Source organism: Cygnus atratus, chromosome 15 (genome assembly GCF_013377495.2).
Source record: "Cygnus atratus isolate AKBS03 ecotype Queensland, Australia chromosome 15, CAtr_DNAZoo_HiC_assembly, whole genome shotgun sequence".
NCBI classification, from domain to species: domain Eukaryota; kingdom Metazoa; phylum Chordata; class Aves; order Anseriformes; family Anatidae; genus Cygnus; species Cygnus atratus.
The window spans coordinates 8,191,735-8,213,626 of NC_066376.1; the positions used below are offsets into that span (position 1 = coordinate 8,191,735).

Consider the following 21,892-nt stretch of genomic DNA (forward strand, 5'->3'; position numbering starts at 1 on the left):
AAGTGTGGTATTCTGCTAAGCGTCCCTGAATCTCGCTAGCAGCTGCGACAGGGTTTATGGTCAGGGCAGCGTCTTCCTGGGTCCTCCTTCACAGCAGCCTCTGGCTACTGAATGGCACTCAAACACAATCCCCTCCTAAATCAATACTACCGTGTTTACTACAGGAAGTCCTCGATTCAATGGGCATCCGTGCACTTCCTTGCTTTGCCATTTGGGCAAAAGGCTCATTTGCAAAGCTTTAAGTACTGGGAATAAATGTTTACATTGCTTTTAACCAGAAGTCTCGTGATAGAGGACATCAAATCCCACATCAATAAAATCTACAAAATGGTCATTAAGGAAGCAGCCATATAACAGCTAGCTCTCCTTTGTGACTTTAAAAAGCCATCAACTTGTTTGGCTTCAAAACATAGCAAAAGAGCCAGTTTTAGGTCCGTCAAAATATAATTAAAGAAGTTAAGTGCTTCAGAAAAATCCCTACAGATTTCACGTTTACCAGCTTAATTAAAACCGAAATTTCTTTGTAGCCCTAAAAGCAGTACGGGATAGGAATGGCAGATGATCCTCAAGTAATCATCCATCAAGCGACTCAGAATTAATGATTTCTGGGCACAATACATCAAGAAGCAATTTTTGCTTTATGAGTAGGTATTAAACACTTTTCTTTAACAGAGATATCAGTGGGCTGTACTTAGCTCCACAAAGACCTCTTTTCTCTTCTCCACGAGCAATTTTTTCGAAACAGTTTTTATTATCTCACTTCTGTACAGGCTGAGAGAATCCAACATTTTCAACACTGCATAGGGTATATGAACAAGAGGAACGACTTAAGATAGGTATACATACTTAAATGTTTCAAATGAAGATTATTTTATTTGACTTTAAGCACCTAAAGAAGGGCTCCTTGCTACAGCACTGCTGCTAGGTGGACCTATAAGAGGAAAGAATCGACTACTTTATGTAGGCATAGGCAGGAAGATCAGCAGAATTAGCTATAGGGAGGAGTGAAAGCATCTAGGGAGATCCTGAATGCTGAACTTTGGGAAGGGAAGGGACTCGTTCCTCTCTGGACCAGGCAGGGAAAGCCAGGTTCTGTCCTAGGCAACTAGAAGCTAGTCAAGCAAGTCACAAAGATGAAGATAGCCTGGTCAGAGGGAATGCCCAGTCACCTGTCTCCAATAGCCAACATTTTAAATATGCTACTTCATCAGAGGAAAGGAAACGCAACCCCTCTGAAAACAGCTCCATCCTCTCACAGACACTGAGCATCAGGGAAGACGCAAGACGGAGAAAGAAAACCTTTAAAGCCCTTTGCAAGAATTTACCACAGAAGGCTTTACTCCAGCACCCCTTTTCTCTATACCTATGGTTTGCTTGGAAATCAGAAGCGTAAGTCAGTTTGACCTGCAGCAGACCAGCCTGCCTCCCTGACAAGGAGACCGGGCTCCTCCGTGGCAGGAGGTGAAGGAGCTGCTCCCCTCCTGTCACTCTGCCTGTCGCCTGGCACCACACGTGTCCCACCGGCGGGCTGAACTGCTCACAGACACTAGGAAAAAGACGAGCAAAGAGCCTCGCTCTTCAGGGAACACAACGCCAGGCTCCAAACTAAAGCCAGGCGAGCTCTAGGCTCAGAAGCTGGCAAAATCCAGCCTGCAGAGCACGTCCTGCGCACACACAAGAGGGGGGAGCAGGGTTTGCGCCTCCCCGCACCAGGCACAGCGGCAGGACCCGACCCGCCGCTCCCAGAGGACCGGGCACCGGCAGCACCCAGCACCCAGCCCCCAGCCCCGGGCCGCTCGGGCCCCGTCGCCCCCTCACCCGCGGACTCCCCGGTGTTGATCCAGTCGGGGTTGGCCAGGCTGGCGATGGCGAAGATGTCGGCGGCCAGGAAGAGGCATCCTGAGATGATGGTCAGTTTGTCCATCTCCGGCGGATCCCGCCTCCGCCCGGCTGCCTCCGCCCGGCTCCCCCCGCAGCGGGCCCGGGCCGGGGGCGCCTCACAGCCGCGGCTCCATGGGCCCCGCGCTCCCCGCGGCGGCGGCGGCGCCACTAACGGGGACCCCGGGCCGAGCCGGAAACGAACCCGGCGGGCGGGGGGGGGAGAGGGGGGGCACGCGGCTGCTCCGGAAGGGAAACCCGCCGCCTTCGGGCCGCGCCGGGCGGGGCGGGGCTTACCGGGGGGGCGGGGCTTCAAGAGGGGGCGGGACCTACCGCCGCCGTACCGGGAGCGGCGACCGGAGAGGGGCGTGGCCTCGGGGAGAGGGCGTGGCCTGTCCCGGGCTGCTGCTCAGGCGTGTCACCGCTGAGGGGAGGCGGTACCTGAGGGGGCAGTGTCTCGGCCCCTCTGAGGCGCCCCAGTTCCCCCCTGACGCTCCCCTGTCCCCCCCAAGGTGTTTTTCACCTTTCAACCCGTCCTTCTTGCTGCCTCGAGCTGAAATTGCTGTCCCTGTGCTGTGTTGGAAAAAAGAACTAACTCATGATGTCCAGAACTCACCCGAATACCTCAGTGTTTCATGACAGGCTTTTCTGAGGGTTAACCCATACTGGAGGGAGAGGGAAATGCTTGGAGGCAGTTAAAGATGCTCCAAACGAGGGAAGGCAGCCCAGTTTCAGTCACAGCAACCACCCCATCGGTATTCTGACTCTGGCATGGCGATGTGAACTAATTGGCTTTCATCCAGCAGTCCCCAAACCTACAGGTGCTTATAAAATACCCGATTGCGTTCATGTTTTCTCCTACCAACAGCAACCACCCACCTGTTCGTACAGAGGAGTGGAGCTGGACGTATCTGAAAGCCAATCCGAACTGACCCAGACACCAAGCAGGCGACCATGCAGTTTGTTTTTGTTTGTCTGTAATGCAGATGGCACGCTGTACCAAAAAAAAGGAGATATTAGGAAAGCAAACTTAGTGTTCAACAGAAATCAGTGAGCCTTACTATTTTGAGGACAAGAGTTGTATTTATTCTCCTAGCCTCGACAGATTTTCATAAGGGTGGAGAACATAATAGGGCTTTTGATGAAAAAAAGCTGAAATTGTCTCCTTCTAACAGGGAACAATTGGTGTGTGGCAGAAGTGGGAGAATTGAGATTTTATTAAAAATATTTTAAAATCATATTGCACTAACAATGGGAATCCAGCAGTCTTGACTTAAAAAGAAGTTATTTCCAAGAATCATCTGTAACTATCCTTTAGTTAAACCAGCTTTAAGTGGTGTTTAAATAGTTTCAGTGCAAGCATTATGTAAAAGTCTGCCTCAAAATCAGTTTATCATTAAATAACTCAGCTTCACGGGAACGGGAGTAAAGGAAGGAGGGGTAGAGAGGACACAGAAAAGGAAGATTTATTTAACTGGTTTCTGACACACAGACAAATCTGAAGTCAGAAATAGTGACAGAATACAGTCTTCATACCCTGCAGACTCTGTGGTCAGTTACTTAGTTTTTCTCAGGTTTATTCAGAGGCAAACACATGCCAAAGGATGCTGTGTGAAGTACACAGATTCTCTGGAAAGTCTTGAGGCCCCATGCAGGGCTGAGATACTGACAGACAGGCAACCTAAATTGAGTAACTTCTCCAGACTGCAGCAGTCCCCTGGGTGCAGCCACATCCTTGGCTTATGCCACATGTCCCTGTGCCTGCATCTCTGGCCAGCAGACTCTTGCTCACCCGGTGCGGGGGGCTCGGAATCTGCCTGCCCCAGCATTCTGAGCAGTTAGTAGGGGTTGAGGTGGCCTCCTTGTCTGCCAGTACACTCTTCCTCTACAGGTCATCATGGAGGCATAGTGCATTTCCAAGAGGCTCACCGAAGACCCACCTGCCCAGTGATTTTGACTGCATAGAAACATCTCTTTGCCTGGATTCAATGGAACATAAACAGTCTTGGGCTACAGGTGGGGATGAAACTAAGGATGTTTCAATCTCTCTCTGTTTCTTTTTCCTCTTCATTTCCACCTCCTCACTCCTGTCCTGATACTGTTTTTCCAGTCCTATATTTCAGTAGTCTGAAGCTTCTGAAATCCTTCTATCAGTATACCTCCTTCACAGAGTCCCATTGCCCCACATTTTCATAGTATCGAGATATTCCTGCTCTTGAGATTGAGTATTTGGAGTGGAATCATAGGCAAATGGCAAAAGGAAACGAAAGCTCTTCAGCAGAAGAGGACAGGATAAGATCCTGTGCTACTGCCTGCAGAAACTGCAGAATTTAAGGGTGACCTTGAAGAAAATCAGTACAATGTTAAGGGAACTGTAATGTAAATTCTGTGACAGAACAATGAGTAAATCAAGATAAATCCTTAAAATAAATCCTTAAATAAATCCTTAAATAATAAATCCTTAAAGTAAATCCTTAGAGACTAAATAGACTGATACCATGTATGGTTAAAGGAAAAAAGTCTGAAAGTGAAATCACAGCATTGTCTTTAAACGTTTTGTGGGCTTTGAATTAGTCACAGCTTTTATGGCTTTAAAACTATTATGCCCAGCAAGATAACTTAAATGAAAATAAACTTAAAATCAGGATTCTGGCTTCAAATTAGAGTTGTCTGGATTTGTTACTAGCATTTTTTTTCCCCAGTGGTGATCATTTGCAGACCTACAACTGTTCAAGAATTAATAGAATTTGCTGAAAAGTTGTGGATAGAAAATGATATAAAGCAGCCCTGCATCTCAATATCATCTGTTTACCTTCATTGGCCTGGGAGTTAAGTACTCATCCTGGAAGTAGGAAATGAGCATTCAGTTCCCCCTTCTGGCTGAAGGAGATTGAAACACATGTATTGAAAAGAGCAAGAACACCCTGGGAAAGGCTTAAATCCCTTCCATTAATACTGCACCACTTTGCATAAATTCCTGAGCTGGTGAAAGAGTAGCAGGCCAGACATCTGACATCTCAGAATTCTGAGACTGTGTTCCAGTGTCAGTCTTCCTTTGTTTTCTTAAACAGCCCTGAAAATTAAATACTTCATTCAAATCAGATATAGTACTCTGCTCATCAACAACAAAAATCCCGCATTTGTCATGGGGAAGGAAAAGAAAATTCAAACTGTTTCTGCTTCCTTCTCTGTTTTTCAGTTCAGCAGCCAAACTGACAAATCACATGTTCACATTACTATGCTTTTAATCCTAATTTCTTATATTCTATGCTGTCAATTAGAGCCTGATCCAAAGATTTACAGAAGACATTGGAAAGGTGACGAAGGTTCCATATTTTACAAAAGGGAAAAATAGTGGGAATTTTCATTAAGTGATTTCAGACAGCTGGAGACAGACATCTCAAGCAGTTCAAGTTATTACCGTTAGAAGTAATATTTAGAGATTACTTAAAACAGAGCATTTTATAACTCATTTTTAATAGAAGATGGCTTATTTTAGGAATCTCAAGCATTTGTGTGTCAGTCTTAACTTTTCCTGGTTATTGATGAGGAGAATAGGCTTGAGAGATGGAGAATGTAGTTTATTACCCTATTATATTTCTTGGTGGAGATGCTAGGATAACGTCGTTTATATTGTATTACATGTATTATGCATTTTAACGGATAGTGGATGCTCAAGAGTATTTTATTTCTGCAGGTGCTAAATATGGCAATTGCAGTTGCTTCTCATGATGTCAGCAGTAGGGTGTGAAACCAATCTGCTGGAAATTCATAAATCAATCTCCTCCGTAAATACTGATATGAAAAATTCCATTTTGGTAGGAAGTCAATCCTTTCTTGAACTTCTTAACAGCTGACAGCTCCTCTGCTCTGTGATTCTGTACCCTGGTCTCTACTTTCCCTGAATACATCAGCCTTTGTAATGAATATTTAAGTAAGAGAAGTATTGGATTTTTTTTCTTGGTGAAAATGTGTGACTTTTAAGAAATAAATTTCTAAATAAAAAATACTTTCAAGATATTTATTTGCAGAGAGCTAGTTTATGGAGTAAACTGACTTTTTTGAGTGTTGTTATTATAGCTTTTTGTCAGCTACTCAGCAGGCAATGCTTCTAAGAGAAGCAGTTAAGGATGAGGGACTTAACTGTTTAGACAATCAAGAATGGGTGCAGCCTCTGCTAAATGTCTCCTTAAACATTTTATTGAATAACGATATCACAGTTTAAACTATTCAATTTTTCCCCTGGCTTTTCAAAGGACAATTACCAGCACTGGAAAACATTACTCAGCACAGACAGACTACAGTATTAAAGGCACGTATTAGGATGGGCAAACAAGGATTGGGTCTTATAATCATACAGAATGGACCATATCTCCAGATAATGTGCCTGGTCGAGAAAAGCTCTGCAGCTAAAGATGGAAAGCTGAAACCAGGTAAAACAAAACAAAACAACCCAACAACAACAAAAAAAAACACCACAACCAGTAATATTCAAATTTAATAGCATTAAAAATATTGCTATTTTGCATTTATGTTTCAGGCCTGTCTCTGATTTATTTACACTTACACACATCAGAAGAAACTCAAAAAACACAAAGCAAAGAAACTAGCACAAACTGTATAAAGCTCAGTGCCAACATTCCATTGTAATGGAATACCTGTGATCTTAAAATAGCTGATACGGACAACTATTTCATAATCAGATCAAGGTTTAAATCTTTATATTATTCTGCAGATAAAACAGATTTCCTATTCATCAGCAGGTTTGTTCAAGAATAGTTTGTCTATTACCATTATATAGCAATGAGATTTCAATAATTTCTTTCTTTGTTCAGTGCATTGTTGTTCAAATAATTCCATTCTACAAATAATGCAAAACTTCCTGAGGGCTTGAAATTAATTTGCCTTATTGTTTGCTTTTTATTTCTATTCATTTTACAAAATTGTTAGAAAGTGGTAATGGACTAATCTCTATGCTCTGACAACCCATGGAGGTGTTCCCCTTTCTAAATGTTTTAAACCTGAAATGTGCCTTATGAGTACTAACAGACTGTTACTGATTAAGGTTTCTTGTGAAACATCAGACACCTATATTAGGCTTGTAATTGAAAGCTCTGTAAATTTGACTGCTTTGTATGGGTCCCTAGACCTATTACATTAGACTCATGAACTACAGTTTGGGGATGACAGTGTGCTACGTTATTACCAAATATTAATTTGTCTCTAACATAGAAATCTATGAAACTAAGACAAAGAAATTAATTTAAAATTTACTGCCTGTCCAGTGAAAACGCTTATCTTCAAATTAGAACAATTTTTCCAGCACTGTCCTTATAATTCTGGCAGCTCTTTCTTCTCACGTTTCAGAGAGTTAGAATTTTAAGCATGAGGAAAAAAGATCTACATGGCTGCTTATAGTTTATTAAAAGAGCTTGTGTGATTCTGTTGAATTTAACAGGGATAAGGTAGAAGTTAACACGGGTAGTAAGAGGCACTAATGTCTTAAAATCCTACAGCTAGACTCACCAAATACATACGTATGCTAACATGTATGCTAAAAAGAAGAAATAGGGCTGCTTAGTATAAGTGCTTCCTCAAAGTACCTTCACGCTGCAAGAGGTTATCCCAACACAAATCTTTAGGGGCCACTGAAGGATATTTAGCACAAAACTGATAGGTGAACTGAAAAGCTGGGTAGTGTATCAGACTCTCAGTGTATAGATGCTGAAGCTGAGGCAAAACTATCTTATGTCTGCAATTCAAAAATAGCTTTGACTTGCCACAGCAGTGTTATCAGCATAGTATGGGCAGAAAATCAGAATTCTGAAATAATCTGTTAAACACCAGTAGCTTCTTGGAGATATTTTTAAAATTTATGGCTATGTATTTTGAAACATATAACTTGCATGATTTACCTTTCTGATTAAGTGAGGCTGAGAACTTACAACTGTTGGTAAAAAGTTTTCTGTTGTTTTTTTAGTATCTGCTATCTTGGTACTTGTTCCAGAATTTCATGTTTGTGCCCTAGTAGAACCAGTACCTTGCGTCAAGCTAGAGTGGAGAAAAAGTGTGATGATAATGGAGTAGGAAGAGCAGTTAATGGAAGAAGTGAATGAAAATATGGTTCAAATACAGGCATTTGTAACCCAAAAAGAGTTAAGAAGAAAATAGAGCAAAGGGAGTGAAGCTCCTTGATCTGCCTATTATGGCGGCAGACAGCTGTACTGCTTGTTTAAATTCCCTATGTTGTTCTGTTGCAGTTCAATACGCATTTATTAATAATTGCTCCTCTTCACAACAGGTAATGTTACTGATCAGAGCATTCACCATGGTACCTTTGTCTTCCCTAATAAAACCCCACAGAAATGCAAGGTAACACTGAATACGCAATCTAAAGTATGGTACATTGATTCAAAAACATCCCGAAGCATGTAAGTCAACTGCAGCTTTCCTTACTGTTGTAAAAAAGTTAGTTCTTGACAGAGCTGTTAAAGAATTTTCTTTCATTAAAAAAAAAAAAGCAAAAGTTGAATCCAGTTGAAGAGCTGCTAAACATGCATTAAAAAAAAAAAAGCAAAAATATAGCAATTAAGACTATCTATTTTGTAATATGGACATAAACTTGAAAAAGTCTTTAAAACTGATTGCTGTCAATTTTCTTCCTTGGCAGGTGATGTTCTAATAAAGATTGGACATGCTGACGTTTTAGGATGTACTCTGCAAGAGCTTGGGAAACTCCTGCTCAATATTCCTGTAGGGACTACTCTACAAATCAGGGTTTACAGAGATTTTATTGAAGTACCTCAACACTGGCAGAGTGCAGTTGAATTAATTCCTGAAGTAAAGCTTCCTGTGACAACAGCAGAGTAAGAAATAAGTGTTGTACATAACTAGAATTTCATACCTTGCTTATTAGTCTAGCAAGAAAGAGTATTAGTTTTTTCATTTCAGGGGTCTGTAAAGATTTTTACTTTCTCTCATGGCAAATTGTAATATGAAATATCGAATACCAAGAGACATGTTTACTTTTCTAGTTTCATTCATGACAGGGACAGGATAAATATTATTTTAGACATTCCCCTTTCTCCACAGAAACTATAAAAATTCTGGTTTCCAATAATTCCCCTTAAGTCCACGAGGCCATATTAATTTGTAATAGCCAAGGATGTAGACACTTACAAGTAACCAATGATCTCAAGATGGAGGTCTTGCCAGAACCATGTTAAAAGCTAAACTGTTTCTTAATAACTCAAACTACTGACAGTGGCGAATAACATTTTTAAATTCACCGTGAGGGGAAAAGCACATACCCTGGAAGAACCACTACATAAATACAGCAGCTTTTAAAACTGTATTGCTCGCAATCCTAAAGGTGGTTCATATAGCAAGTGTAATTAATCTAGATGGGACACATGGCAGTTACAAGTTTTCCTGAGGCACAAAGTTATAATAGAAAACTTCAGAGCTAAGGGAAGGAACCTAACTATGAAAAACAGATAATTAGACTGGAACAGCCTAACAATGAGACAGAGAGGAAGCTCACGCATCAAAAGGCTTTCTAAAAGATTAAACCTCTAGGCTTATGTTTAAATAAATCGAAGTATTTACTATTCAGAAGGAGCAGAAAAATGGTAGCTTGCTTTTCTTTTGACCAAACAACAGCTTAGCCACTAGAGTCCAAAGGAAACAGTGTGCAAAGGGCAATGGACAATAGTATTACTTTGGTATTAGAGCATCTACAGAAACAATGAACTTGTCTTTAGAACAAGTATTTGCAAAAAAAAAAAGACTCCGTGGTTAGGCAAGGTAACTAAATGACTAAGGGAATTATCACATCTGAGTAATTCCACACTGTATCCTTTCAGCACAAGTGAAGACACTGAGGACGAAGACACGGGGACCAGTAGTGATGATGATACAGACTCAGAAACTTTTCAGTATACATCTTCCCAGTCATCCTGTTCTGAGTTTACTCATGAATTACCATCAATATACAAGATTTGGTATGTATCTGATACAATCCAGACACTTACAGAAGGGAGAGACAGTGGGTGTGACATTGTTCTTCATAATGTTGACGCACTGTGCAATTCTGAGTTTGATGCTAGTGGTGTTGGACCTCCTTCATACCGGACTGTGGAAAACAGTGAGACCAGTTCCTCTTCTTCCCATTCTTCTGTATAAGACAACCTGTCTGAAGGAATTTGCCTTTGCTTTGGAATAATTCAAAACTTTGACTTCTTCAAAAGTTGATTTTTTTTTAAATACATGCCTAGACTTCCAAAAACACAGAAGTCCTAGCATATTTAAAATTATATGATAGCTATACAAATCTGTTTTAGCAGTGCCCTCCCACCTCTCAAAGGTGTCTACCAATGCTAGTTGTGGACAAGACGCTACGAAACACTTCTACCTCTACTAGTCCCAGGTGAAGAGGAGTTGCAAGCTCTAAGAAGCTATAATATAGTTATTTTTGAAAGTAAGTTTCTTCATTTATGCAACACAAGGATGGTGCAGATACAAAGTTTATCAAGAGCTTTTCCTGTTCCTATACAAGAATACATAGACAACCAGTAATGATTACAAGGTTTATCTGGATCACAAGGATCATTTTTGACATACATATTTTTTTACATCAACTAAAAGTTACCTTATTTTCTCACAGCAGTTTTATCTTCAACACACAAGGCCAGACTTACCAGCATTATAGATACCACCTTCAGTGAAAAAAATCAACACAAAATGTATGAACTCAGCACTTTATTTGATGAGTGCAAGCCCACAATTACACTGGGTTAATTTCCTGAAAGAACTGAATTCATAAATAACAATGTAGTAATTTCTTTAGAACACAGGTGATTTATAGTTCAGGTCCATCATGGAACTGTATCCCAGCTTTGTTTTTACAATTCATCAAGAAAAGGAGTATTTCCCAAATCACCACTAGCTGCCATTGATTTCTTCCCACTGACAAACTTCTTTGCAGCCTGAAAACACACCAGAAAAATTGATGTAAGGATATATTCACTACAACAGAGTTTACCTTGCCACTCATAGCCTCAGTTTCAAGTCATTTAAAAAAAATAAAAACGACTCCATGACCTACTATAGTAGGTCACCAAGTCAATAACTTTCCTTTGGCTGTCTAAGCTTACTTGCTCCTAATTCAGCTCCTCATTACTTTAAATAGGAATGGCAGAATGACAGCTAGCTATAAAAGGCATAAACTCTTTGGAAGTGGATATTCCCGGAATTCTAATTACACCACCACAAGATACAGTGGATCTGTCATTAGTACTAAAGCTATTGCTAGTTACCACTGCAACACAAGTAAGTGATGACAGGAAAAATAAGTTTTTTGTCTTAGAATTTCTCTCTGATGGGTTTTTGGATGGAGTTTGCTTCAAGTATAAACTACACTGCTATTCTGAATTACCTTGCTGCTATATCAGCTTATCACTGAAAGCCTAGTTAAGTGCACCAAGTATTCTAGGCTCACGATTCCTACAAGTCTTAACACAGAAGTGCCCATACTGAAACTCATAGCAAGTTTTCCTTTAATACTGGTTGGCAGTTTGGTACTCTCAGCTACATTGGCCTTATATAAATAAATATATAGTCTTTTAAATTGAATTAAAGAGCATTCTGTTTAATAAAGGCCTCAAAAGATAGACAACTGGTATTTGTAAGCTAACTGCTTAAAAGAAAATATGTGTGTTTTTTAAACAAACGAGCACCACTTTTGTATTAAAAACTTACATAGTGATTAAGGAACACCTGTACATGCTGACACATACTTACATTCACAACATCAGCAGTGGATACAGAGTCAATTTTTTGAGCAACAACAGATGGTGATGTGTGTGTGCCAGAAACCAATGATTCGGAGCCAATTTCATTCAGCAAACCTTCTGCAGATTCCACTGACATCAAATAGGCAGCTTTCAGCTGATTTCTGCCATCAAACAAAGCATTAAGAAAGTGAGCACGTAGGTCCTGTTATTACCACCCTTGCAAGTGCAATGAGTTTTTAGCGCAATGAGTTTTTAGCACTTGACCTTTTCAAGATTTTGAAGATTTTCCCTTTCAAGCATGGAAGGTTTCTATGGTTAGTAAAGAGGCACCACAAATAGTCAAAGCGTGAAATCAACAGGGTAATGGAATACCATCTGCCTTGGAATGATCAGCCACCCCACACAATCAGGAGATCTCTAGCTCAAAATTTGTTTCTGTTTGAAGTAACTAATACAAGTACTTCACAAATTAGACAAAATAACCTATTAAGTTAAAAAATTAGGTTTGAAATTGATGCCTGCATCTTATCAAGAACTGATGTGTGTAGAGCAATTTTCTGGTAAAGCAGCAGTGATTGTAAATGTTCCTTGTAGAGTAGTTCAATTTTCTGTGAAAAGACACCAGATTTATACCGTAATTTTTTTTTTCTTGGTATAGACAGTCTTACTGCTACTCAAGAAAATCTTAATGAAAAAAAGTTAAAGTGGCAGAAAATAGTTTATTTCAATAGAATAGGATTAGGTACCTTGCTATTTTTGACTGAATTGCAATACTCTACAAACATCACTGACCTTGAGTATTTTTTTTGTCACTCATATAAAACAAGTGTAAAACACAGAAAATATGTGAAGCAGTTACAGAAGTTAAAAAATAAGTAACTAAATAAATACCGCCATACCAGTGTGTGCAACTCCCTAATACTAGGCAGCTTCTTAGAAGACATCCACACAACTAGTAATGCCAAACATAAAGATACAGAATGTACCATTTAGCTACAAGTGACAGTGGAACAACCAGTCATGTCTAGCTTATGTATTCTGTAATCAAGATTTACATGGAGCCCTATAAGCATTTCATATACACAGCAGACAGCATTTTCGTTTTTCTACTTGAGTGAATCTGTACCGTATTGTATTGCCCAATTACAGCTTTAGAGGCTCAGTGCAGTTTAAACTCTGAGTAGCATTAAACACCACCTCACTAAATGTGCATAACCCTCTATAAATCAGGAACTCCGAAACTCTGCTATTATTGCACATCTGACGGCAATTTTCCCCATCTCAAACGTTCCTAAGGGAAAAATATATTTAGAGCACTTGGATGTAATATCACTAATTCAGTGCTTTACATTTGCAAATCCTCATTACTGCTATTCTTAGAAGATTCAGAAGGGTGTAGTTGCTTAATATGACTGTTTTAGGAATTACTGCAGTGTGACTGTATAGGGAATTACCTAAATAATGCATTTTAGAATTCTAATTTAAGTGCCTTAGTACAAGAGAGTATGATTAAAACAACATCTGTTGATGCTTGCAAATTTCTTACATCAAAACAGTTAGTTAAATAAATGTTCATGTTTTCAACAAGTTTTTATGAGGAAATACTGTTAGCAGAGAATCGGTGTAGCTTCAGGGAAAATAAAGTCTACTGGTAGTGCTTCAATTTTAACACAGAAAAGCAAGCATTTCGTAATAGAAATAGTTACAGCACTATACAAGCTCTGCTGTACAGAATAGCCTAAGTGCTTGACAAGTGGCTGCATGTTAAGAAACCTCTCCATCACATGAGATGGTTCTTTACTCACTTTGCCTTTGTGACATCTTCATCTGTGACACTGCCTTGAGCAATTGCCTTCATCTGGTTCAAAGCAGCTTTAATGACCTGAGAAAAATTAAATCACATAGGACTTCTTCCAGCATTAAATTTAAACATGTTATTTCTATTATCTGACATTTAAAAAGACTTCAGGGGAAAGCAGTTGATAGTAGTAGGATCGTTAGCCCAGCCTCAATGCTGAACAGCTTTAGCACAAAACTAAAAACACCCATAAATGCCAAAACATGATTAAAAAAAGCTGTGTGGATCTGAATTGCAACACCATGTTAATTTGTATGGCCTCACCATTTTTCAGAGTATTTAGTTCTGTCAGCTTAAAGAGCCAGCATGCTCATCACAATCTACTTAGGTTTAAAAATGTGAAGTCCTACAATCAGCAATCCATGGTACTTTACTAGCTGTAGTTCATGTTACGCACCTGTACTTTTCAGAAAGTAAGTCTCATTGCCAGCCTACAGAGATGTCATAACTGAACGTGCAGCATTCTTATACAAGAAGCCAGATCAATTGTATTTAAGAAGAACTAGTCTCTGCCTCAAGCCAAAGCACTATTTTGACAGTTAGGTTGTTAATACTTCAATTCTAATCGGCAACTCACCTGCCCAGCGTCTTGAGCCTGGGATATGGTATAAAATCCGAAGAGCCCAGAATCAGAGTAATTAACATTAAATGCGGAAGCCTGAAAAACAAACATTATCTATTGTTTCAAGTATCGGAACAACTCAGTATTGAGCATAGGAAAGTTACTATAAGGATCCAAAATACTGGAATTCAGGAAGCTAGACTCCACCTGTGCAAAGGAAAGATCACATTGGAATGCCTTCTCTGAAATATTTTACCTTATGCAAGAATTAACTAATGAAGATCCTAGCAGGAAATAGTAACCTCTCAAAGGATAGCATGCATTTTGCTTAAAACATCAGTGTAGTAACCTTTTGAACTTACATCAAATGGCTGAGTAGTTGCTTTAGCAATACTCTGGTACAGTTTGCTGGTAACATTGCTTCCCCTCTTGATAAGGGGTCCAGCACCCAAAACATGCTGAAGGACACTGAACGCATTTGCTTCCTCACTTCCAACAGCAGCTCCTTCTGTTACAACAGCAGCATGGACAAGGCTATCACCATTCTGTTCTCTGATTTCTCCTAAAAATACAGTAACAGAATAAAAGATAATGCAGCATTCAGTTATAAACTGCTACGCATTCAGAGGTATGGAAAGGAAACACTTCTACCCAGGAGTTATTTTTGTGATGGAGAAGTCAGGTTGTGGAGTTATTGCATATGCAGTCAGGAAAGACAGAAAGAAGCTGTTAGTAAGCTGTAGGTCATCCTGTAGCTTCCTAATCATTAAACCCCCTTTATACTTACAACCCTAAGAGGTTGTTCTTAACACTTATTAAAACAAGCAAATACATTCCTTTGAAAAAAGCATTTAATAAAATCCTCTGCATTCAAAAAAAAAGTCTTGCAAGCATAAAACCAAGTACATTAATACACCTTATTTGAGCCCAATCCTAAACCACACTTAGTACAAGATGATAAAACTCAGTGAGTCTCCAGATAACAAATATACAGAAAAAGTTCATAAGAATATTCTGTTTTTATAGAAACTGAAGTTATTTCATTCAAACCTCAAAACTTGATTATTTTTCCATTTGTCTACTGAGTGATCCGATACCCCAGCTAAAGAACAGTGAGTGGCATTAGAACAAGATACTGCTCTGAAAGAGCTAAGCCTTGCTTTGTCTTTTATGAAACACTTAAGACAGTCTAACATATCTTTCCTAACAGACAGTCTCCAACTGATTCTAGACATTCTTAACCTACTCTCTACCTTTCCCAATTTTTAAGGTAATCTTCCCAAATATGCCAAGAAAAAACATATGCTAGCTTGTTTTTCCACTTCACAGAACAAATGATCATGCAGGTAAAGCTTTATTGAAGATACAGATTCTGTTTTATCCCAGGACCTTCCATGGTGGGGAGAAGGAAAATCCTCTGTTTATCTAGGTGGGAGATACCTCTCAACTGTTATTTCCCACGCAGAACATTTAGCACATCTATATAGCTTTCAGCTGTAACTTTAAATAATACTACATTTATAATAATCCCCCCAAATCATTCAGAACAGGTACAGGAAACATATACTTACCCCCTCGGTAGATAGCCTTAACACTAGAAGTACCAGCTCCACTTCGGATGTTTAGAAACTGCTCTGCAACTTGCTTTAGGTTAGAGTGCTTTACACCTGCAATGCAATAGTTTATTTCAAGTAACGTCATGTTACTGAAAAACTATAGTACTGAAAAACTATAGCAGTTACATAACAGTGTTTTTAAATGTATCGTAACTATCTACTTCTCCACAGAACTCATATTTCTATAGTAGTTTTCCCTTATGAATTGCAGTGTCCATTAAAGAACATACATACCTATTCCTACAAGGGCCATTCTCGCACTTGTGAAATTGTTCTGTACAAAATGGTGAAGCTGCAACAGTAAAGTCACATTTTAGGGTATTTGTTATAAAGAACAAAAATGACAAGTGAGTTCCTGACATGCACTGTTCAGACCTTATACTTCCTAAAGCAACCGACTCCAATGTTTCCAAAAAGAACTGTCTATAGAACATCATTTTACATGCTTTCCAGTGACAGCCACAAAACCCTTTTATACAAGACACTTACATTTCATCGACAGCCTTACTATCAACAGAAAGCCACTGATGTTAACAACCTTTCTAAATGTGAATGTGAGTTCTAAACTCAATACTAAAAGCGTCAAGGCTACAGATTAGTTTAACACCGACTAATAAGATAATAAATACTTACTATATATTTGCTAAATTAATTTTCTCTGTCAAGTATCAACTATCCTTGGTAAGGAAACTAAGATAGACTTATAACACAAGAATCCTACCTGCTCAGGTGTAATTTTTCCAATTCTGTAATCTGGACAATATAAGGGGTTTGCCAGAGCAGTCTTGTAAGCTGCAGCATGCAAGTTTTCCAGCACTCCTAATGGGAACAAAGTTTATGATTAACATAATAGCTGCTTTTAATGAAGATTATGAATGGATCTAAATGTTACACCAGTGACTGAGCTATGGTCCACTTCCACACTAAGGCATTCACCCATAAGATCTGCAATAGCAGGACTGTAATAGTCCAATACTCATCGAGTTTTAGCTAAGTCCTTAAGCAACAGTCTGCAGACTTGTACCTTTTAAAAACACTAAACACTTGTAAATGCTCAATGCTTTTTGGCCTCATCAGCAAGCTGCAGATACAATCAGTTTTTGTTTATTTTTCTTTTGGGATGGAGAGTAGTAAAAAACAGTAACGTTGTTATATAGGAGCTGGAAAAAATCATGGATTTGCTACGAAGTCCCATAGCAACAGAAAGACCATACCTATCAACAGGGAAAGGGTGAAAAATAGAATGACCAGGTGACTAAGCAAAAGTTTTCCAAAGTTTCTCATTTTGAAGATACTCCCACGAAGCCAATACATTGGATCAGAAAATACACCTACCAACTTGAGGATTCTGAAACGCAACTGCTTTGTCAACTTTTAATTGTGGCTGAAGATCAGTTACTTCCCATCGTCTGAACTCTGGAGCTGTGGTGACATTAAGAAGGTACTCCATTACTGTATCACTAGAGAAAAAAGTTACAAAGGGATTAAACACAACAGAAGTAGCGTGTATTTCTTTTCAAGTTGAAAGCAACTCAAACCAATGGATAAGGAACACATGAACAACAGAGTATGTCAGTAAAGCCAGAGTAGTTATTAGCACTGCTGTATGACAGATGAGAATTCTAATTCAGTTCTGCCGCATTCACATGCTTGTAAGAGAAAAACAGGAGGTAAATATTAATGCAGTAATTTACTGATTTATTACCACGACATTAAAACTAGTGTAACTCCCACCCTTTAAAACGGTAAGTCTCTGCTTTACTAAAGAGCAATTAAAATTATTTGGTTTACAGTTTATCTGGATACCTACACATAGTCACGCAGGCATTCAACAGAGTAAGTCATTTTCTCTCTCGTTGAGTACACGCTAAATGAGAAAAAATACAAAAGCCATTTTAGCAGAGAGCATAGAAAGATGTGGACTTTTACACATATTCTCCCATTGTCTGAAACTTTCAGCAAGGTATTGACTAGAATACAAGTTAACCTTAACTCTATTTCAGATGAATGTTTAAAGGAGCGATAATAGGAGCATTTTGATACACACACAGTCCTATAGCAGAAATAGATATACCTAAAACTCATGTCTTAGGTATTCATGTAATAATAAGTATATTCAGGTTACAAGTACCATGTGACTATCCAAATATAGGATACCATCATAATTCAAGGTAAAAAAAAAAAGAGCCAAAACACGAAAAGCAAAACATGAAAGCTGAAGAGCCAAACATGAAAAACGTGTATGAATAGCAAACAAGGTAATTTAGAAATGATTCTCTTTGGGCAGAAAACAGTGTGTCTTTTTCATTTGCTTCAACATATTTTTTTGCTTAACAAAAAAAGGTAAAGTTTAGAGTTATCTAAATCTGACTTTAACCAAATTCTACATAAAATAATCTTACTGGTTAATTTCCAAGAAACAATGCAAGAAACCAGGTACAGCTAGATCCCTCTTTTCTCTCTCTTAGGTTTTGTTTTCTAGGCTTTAAACTCTCAAGTCACAAAATCCAGCAACTGTTTGAATTGTTCCCAAAACTGCAGTATGAGTGTTATCTATTCACAAAAGAAGGGGAAAAAAAAAAATAAAAATCAGCAGACCTCAGCAAGTTTAATCTTGAAGACTTAAAAGGCAGAAAGCACATTAAGCTTTCTGTACAACTCATAAAGCTATTGTTTAAAATGCAAATCACGTGTGCACTCTTGAACCTTAGTGAAATGAGAAGTACAAAAGTCATTCCTTGTCAATGTGCACCATTCCCACACTGAGCTTAACCACCTACACATTTTAATGCTTATTGTTTTAAGTTTCCTTTTGTCATGTAGCTTGTTTTTATCTTACCAAGATAGATTAGGTTTATGTGCGGTTACAAACCTTAGGCTACCCCCAACAGCTTCAATACCACGAGTTATCCTGAAGGAAGATGCTCCTTTAGTAGTCTATTAAAAAAGAAGTAGGAAAAAAATACTTAAAATTATAGCTATTTTAAGAACAGATTTGCCTGAGGTGGTTCAGCACTCAGGCAGATTTGAAACAGTATCTGTTTATTCATTTATATAGAAACCATTATATATGTAAGAAAAGTTAAGCCAACTTACTGCACCCTTACTCACAATCATTTCTACCATCCTCTCTGATTTTCCAATGTAATTGCTCACATAGTTGCTCCCCAGCCCCATTCCATGAGAATAATCCAAATTTCATCAAACATTTAATAGGATTTTTAACTTAAATAACCTTAACACAACCAGGACAATGAATGCCTACACATACTGTTAGGCTACAAGCTGTCTGGGGAAAGTGTCTTCTGGCAGTGGTTAGGAAGGAAGTAATATGCAGCTGGGACATTATTTTTTTTCTGCCTGAAACTGAATTAGATTGAGAACACATTTCACAGCAGTCACTAGTGCTGAGTAACTGTCACAACCTGGCTGATGCGCAAGCATCTGCAGCTACAGCCAGATAACAACTGAGAAAAGCATAGAACAACGATTTGGAAACATTCTACATACACGCGCGAGTTTCTATCAGACATCTGAATTACCTTTTATTGCAGCTTAAGTTAAACAAGTTACATGCAAAGTTTAATATAGTTGAATTGTGTACATAGTTTAAGACACTATGAAAAAGTACAGAGCCAAATAAATAACACTGTCTTCCAGGAAGTAATTGCATTTTTCCTGCATTTAAGCCCAGTAACCAACTATCAACGTACATTGTTTTCTGCGCTGTATGATCACGTACACTTCATTTTACCATATTACCTCTTTTTGAAGCCATAAGCCTCCCACCATTTCATCCATCGACAAAAACAGTAACAGAGAATAAACACCTACCAAAGTAGATGCAAGACGAAGTAAGTGAGCAGTTCCCAAGTTACCAGTGGTTTCATATCTGCTGCCCGCTTTAATGAACACACCAATTCTTGAAGCTGGAGAAAAGTTTTCCAGAGATGCAATTACTAAGCCATTTGGTAATTTTGTGATCTGCATTAAAATAAAATTTGGTTTACTGATCCACTGGAAATACCGTCACAGGTCTTCTTTGACTGACTTTTAAATAAATAACAAGAGAAAAATACCAGTATTCATACTGACCTCCAGATCCTCAGACTCTGGAGATAATTTCACTCGTTCAGCAGTTGCTGATGGTGCAACTTTAGGAGCTACTTTCAGTGAGTACAGTCTCTTCTAGAGGACAAAGCATAAAAGAATGGATTTTCTGAATTAGTTCATCATGTTACATTGTATACTGAAGAAGCAAATGAATTTAAAGTTGAAATGCAATAAACAACTTCAAGTCCCACATTAAAACAGTGACTTCCTTTTAAGTCCTCCAGTCATTTTTACATCACTGTTGAAATCTGTGCAATGATTTATATAAGGTCTCTGGAAATTCAACAAATAGTACTTAGGAAAGCTGATTTTTCTCCTTTGTCATCCCATAGTATGAATCTCTGTTGACGCTATATAGTCTGTAAAACTACCATATAGGAATTAACTGAACAAATAGCTACAATAATCCCCATAAACACAGGATAACTTCATAGATAACTTTATTTGGTACATGCAGTTCAACTCAGAGTCAGAATACCAACCTATCTACACTGATTACTGAGCACAAACAGGACACAGATGCAATTCCCCAAACTGCAGAGCAATAATTAGAAGTAGGCCTTCAAATTGAACAGGCGAACACAAAAGCTTTCCCTTCAGTAGGTGGCAACTGAAATAACATTAATGTTGATTTCAAATCTTAAATGCTATTCCCTTCCACGTTTTTTCTCTGTAAAATAAGTGCATTTATTGCTCTTCTCAAATAAAAAGAGAAAAACCTCATCCCCTTACATCTCAAAGTAAAAAACTGAGTGACAGGAACGCCATTGCAGTCAGCAGTAGGGACAACAATACTGGTACTCCCCCTTATTTCACCACAGACACCGTTTAATATATTGTGAGTCCAGAAAAAACTCCTTTCTTCCCTCACCACAAGTTCGTTAAGACATCTAATCTTAACCTCTAAGCCTTCTTATTTATTAACAAGTAGCGTATGCCTAAAATTGACTTCGAAACACGCTGACACAGAAGCTATCTGCTCAAGACACTTCCAGCAAGCAGCTCCCCCCCAGGACGTGCTCTGGCCTCCCCGGGACGTTCTCCAGCACCACCCCGCCGCCAGGCACCGCTCGCCAAGGGCATCACCTTGGCAGAAGCGCCACAGGCCGAGCCGGTTCCCTGTGGAGCCGCACCGCCGGGATGCCGCTCGCCCCCCTCCCCACCAAGCCGAGCCCCTGGGAGCCCCGGGAGAAGCCCCCGGCCCAGCAGGAGCTGCCTGGAGCCCCCCCCCCGCGCCGGGCCCGCGGCCTGCCTGACCTTGAGCCGCCCCCTCCGGCTCCACTCCGCCGCTCGCTCTGCCCTGGCCCCGTCCTCCTGCCCCTGCCCCTCACGCGCAGCCCCACAGCTCTGCCCGCGCTGCCGCCCGCTGCCCTCCGACACGGCCCGGCCGGGCTCGCCACCCCGAGGCCAGCCCTCAGCAGCCACCAAGACTCTGACAACCGCCCTGGCGTCCTCCTCCACCTCCCCGCCGCGACACACCGCACCCCTCAGCCCGCGCTCACCGACAGAGCTGGCGCGACCCCCACGAAGCCCCTCATCCTGCCGCGCCCCGCTGAGGAGAACAAGATGGCTGCCCCGGAGGAAGACTCTGCCTTCCCAGCACACCCTGCGCCGCCACGACTTTCTAGCGGGTTAAGAGCGAAAACTCTACTGCTCGCCGTTACAGCTCCGCCTCAGGCGGGAGCGGCCGTGCGCATGCGCGGGCGGCAGCTGCCCGGCCTGTGGGGGGCGCATCTGCCCGGCCTGCGCGGGGCGCTGTGGGGTGCGCCGCTATCTTGGGGCTGTGGGGGCCCTGGGCGCGCCGCCATTTTGGGGGCTGTCGGGGCCCGAAGCGAGCCATGGCGCGGCTGTTCGGTGGCGCTCGCAGCCGCCCCATTCCTCGGCAGTGCCTGAGGGGGGCCGGCGGCCGATCTCGGGGTTCTGGAGCTCGCTTAAGCCCCAGCGGGGCCGTTTCTCCGCCCGCTGTGTGTGTGTGGGGGTGCGAGGCGCCTCAGCAGCGGGCGAGGACAACGGGAGGCGCGACCGTGCCCGGGGGGCTGAGGGAGGGGGAGGCCGGGCCCGCGGGGCGGTG

At 40.6% G+C, this 21,892-nt stretch overlaps 3 protein-coding genes across 5 annotated transcripts in view; 1 reads left to right on the forward strand and 2 right to left on the reverse strand.

Moving 5' to 3' along the window:
- The window catches only part of MOSMO (modulator of smoothened), a 31,083-nt gene extending 29,010 nt beyond the window's left edge, over window positions 1–2,073 (reverse strand). For all 3 annotated transcript variants that reach the window (XR_007708864.1, XM_035548636.2, XM_035548638.2), the window contains exon 1: window positions 1,819–2,073. Coding sequence is in view for 2 of the 3 variants with exons in the window: in XM_035548636.2 (XP_035404529.1) it covers window positions 1,819–1,924 (106 nt within the window). In the remaining variant the exon portion in view is untranslated. The remainder of the gene's footprint in view (window positions 1–1,818) is intronic.
- Window positions 544–10,474, forward strand: PDZD9 (PDZ domain containing 9). The gene is made up of 5 exons (XM_035548635.2): window positions 544–1,910; window positions 3,770–3,894; window positions 6,135–6,311; window positions 8,549–8,744; window positions 9,744–10,474. Exons 2-5 carry the CDS (start codon window positions 3,867–3,869, stop codon window positions 10,060–10,062), a joined length of 720 nt encoding a protein of 239 aa, XP_035404528.1. The 5' UTR covers window positions 544–1,910; window positions 3,770–3,866; the 3' UTR covers window positions 10,063–10,474.
- A 149-nt stretch (window positions 10,475–10,623) lies between these two features.
- LOC118249052 (cytochrome b-c1 complex subunit 2, mitochondrial) lies at window positions 10,624–21,829 on the reverse strand. Its single transcript, XM_035548633.2, has 14 exons — window positions 21,324–21,829; window positions 19,804–19,896; window positions 19,543–19,692; window positions 18,581–18,645; window positions 17,519–17,575; window positions 17,044–17,168; window positions 16,430–16,527; window positions 15,943–16,000; window positions 15,664–15,759; window positions 14,455–14,654; window positions 14,108–14,188; window positions 13,478–13,554; window positions 11,680–11,833; window positions 10,624–10,865 (listed from the first exon to the last, which is right to left on the reverse strand). The coding sequence occupies exons 1-14, from the start codon at window positions 21,357–21,359 to the stop codon at window positions 10,782–10,784; spliced, it is 1,374 nt and encodes a 457-aa protein (XP_035404526.1). The 5' UTR covers window positions 21,360–21,829; the 3' UTR covers window positions 10,624–10,781.
- Between the last annotated feature and the right edge of the window lie 63 nt (window positions 21,830–21,892).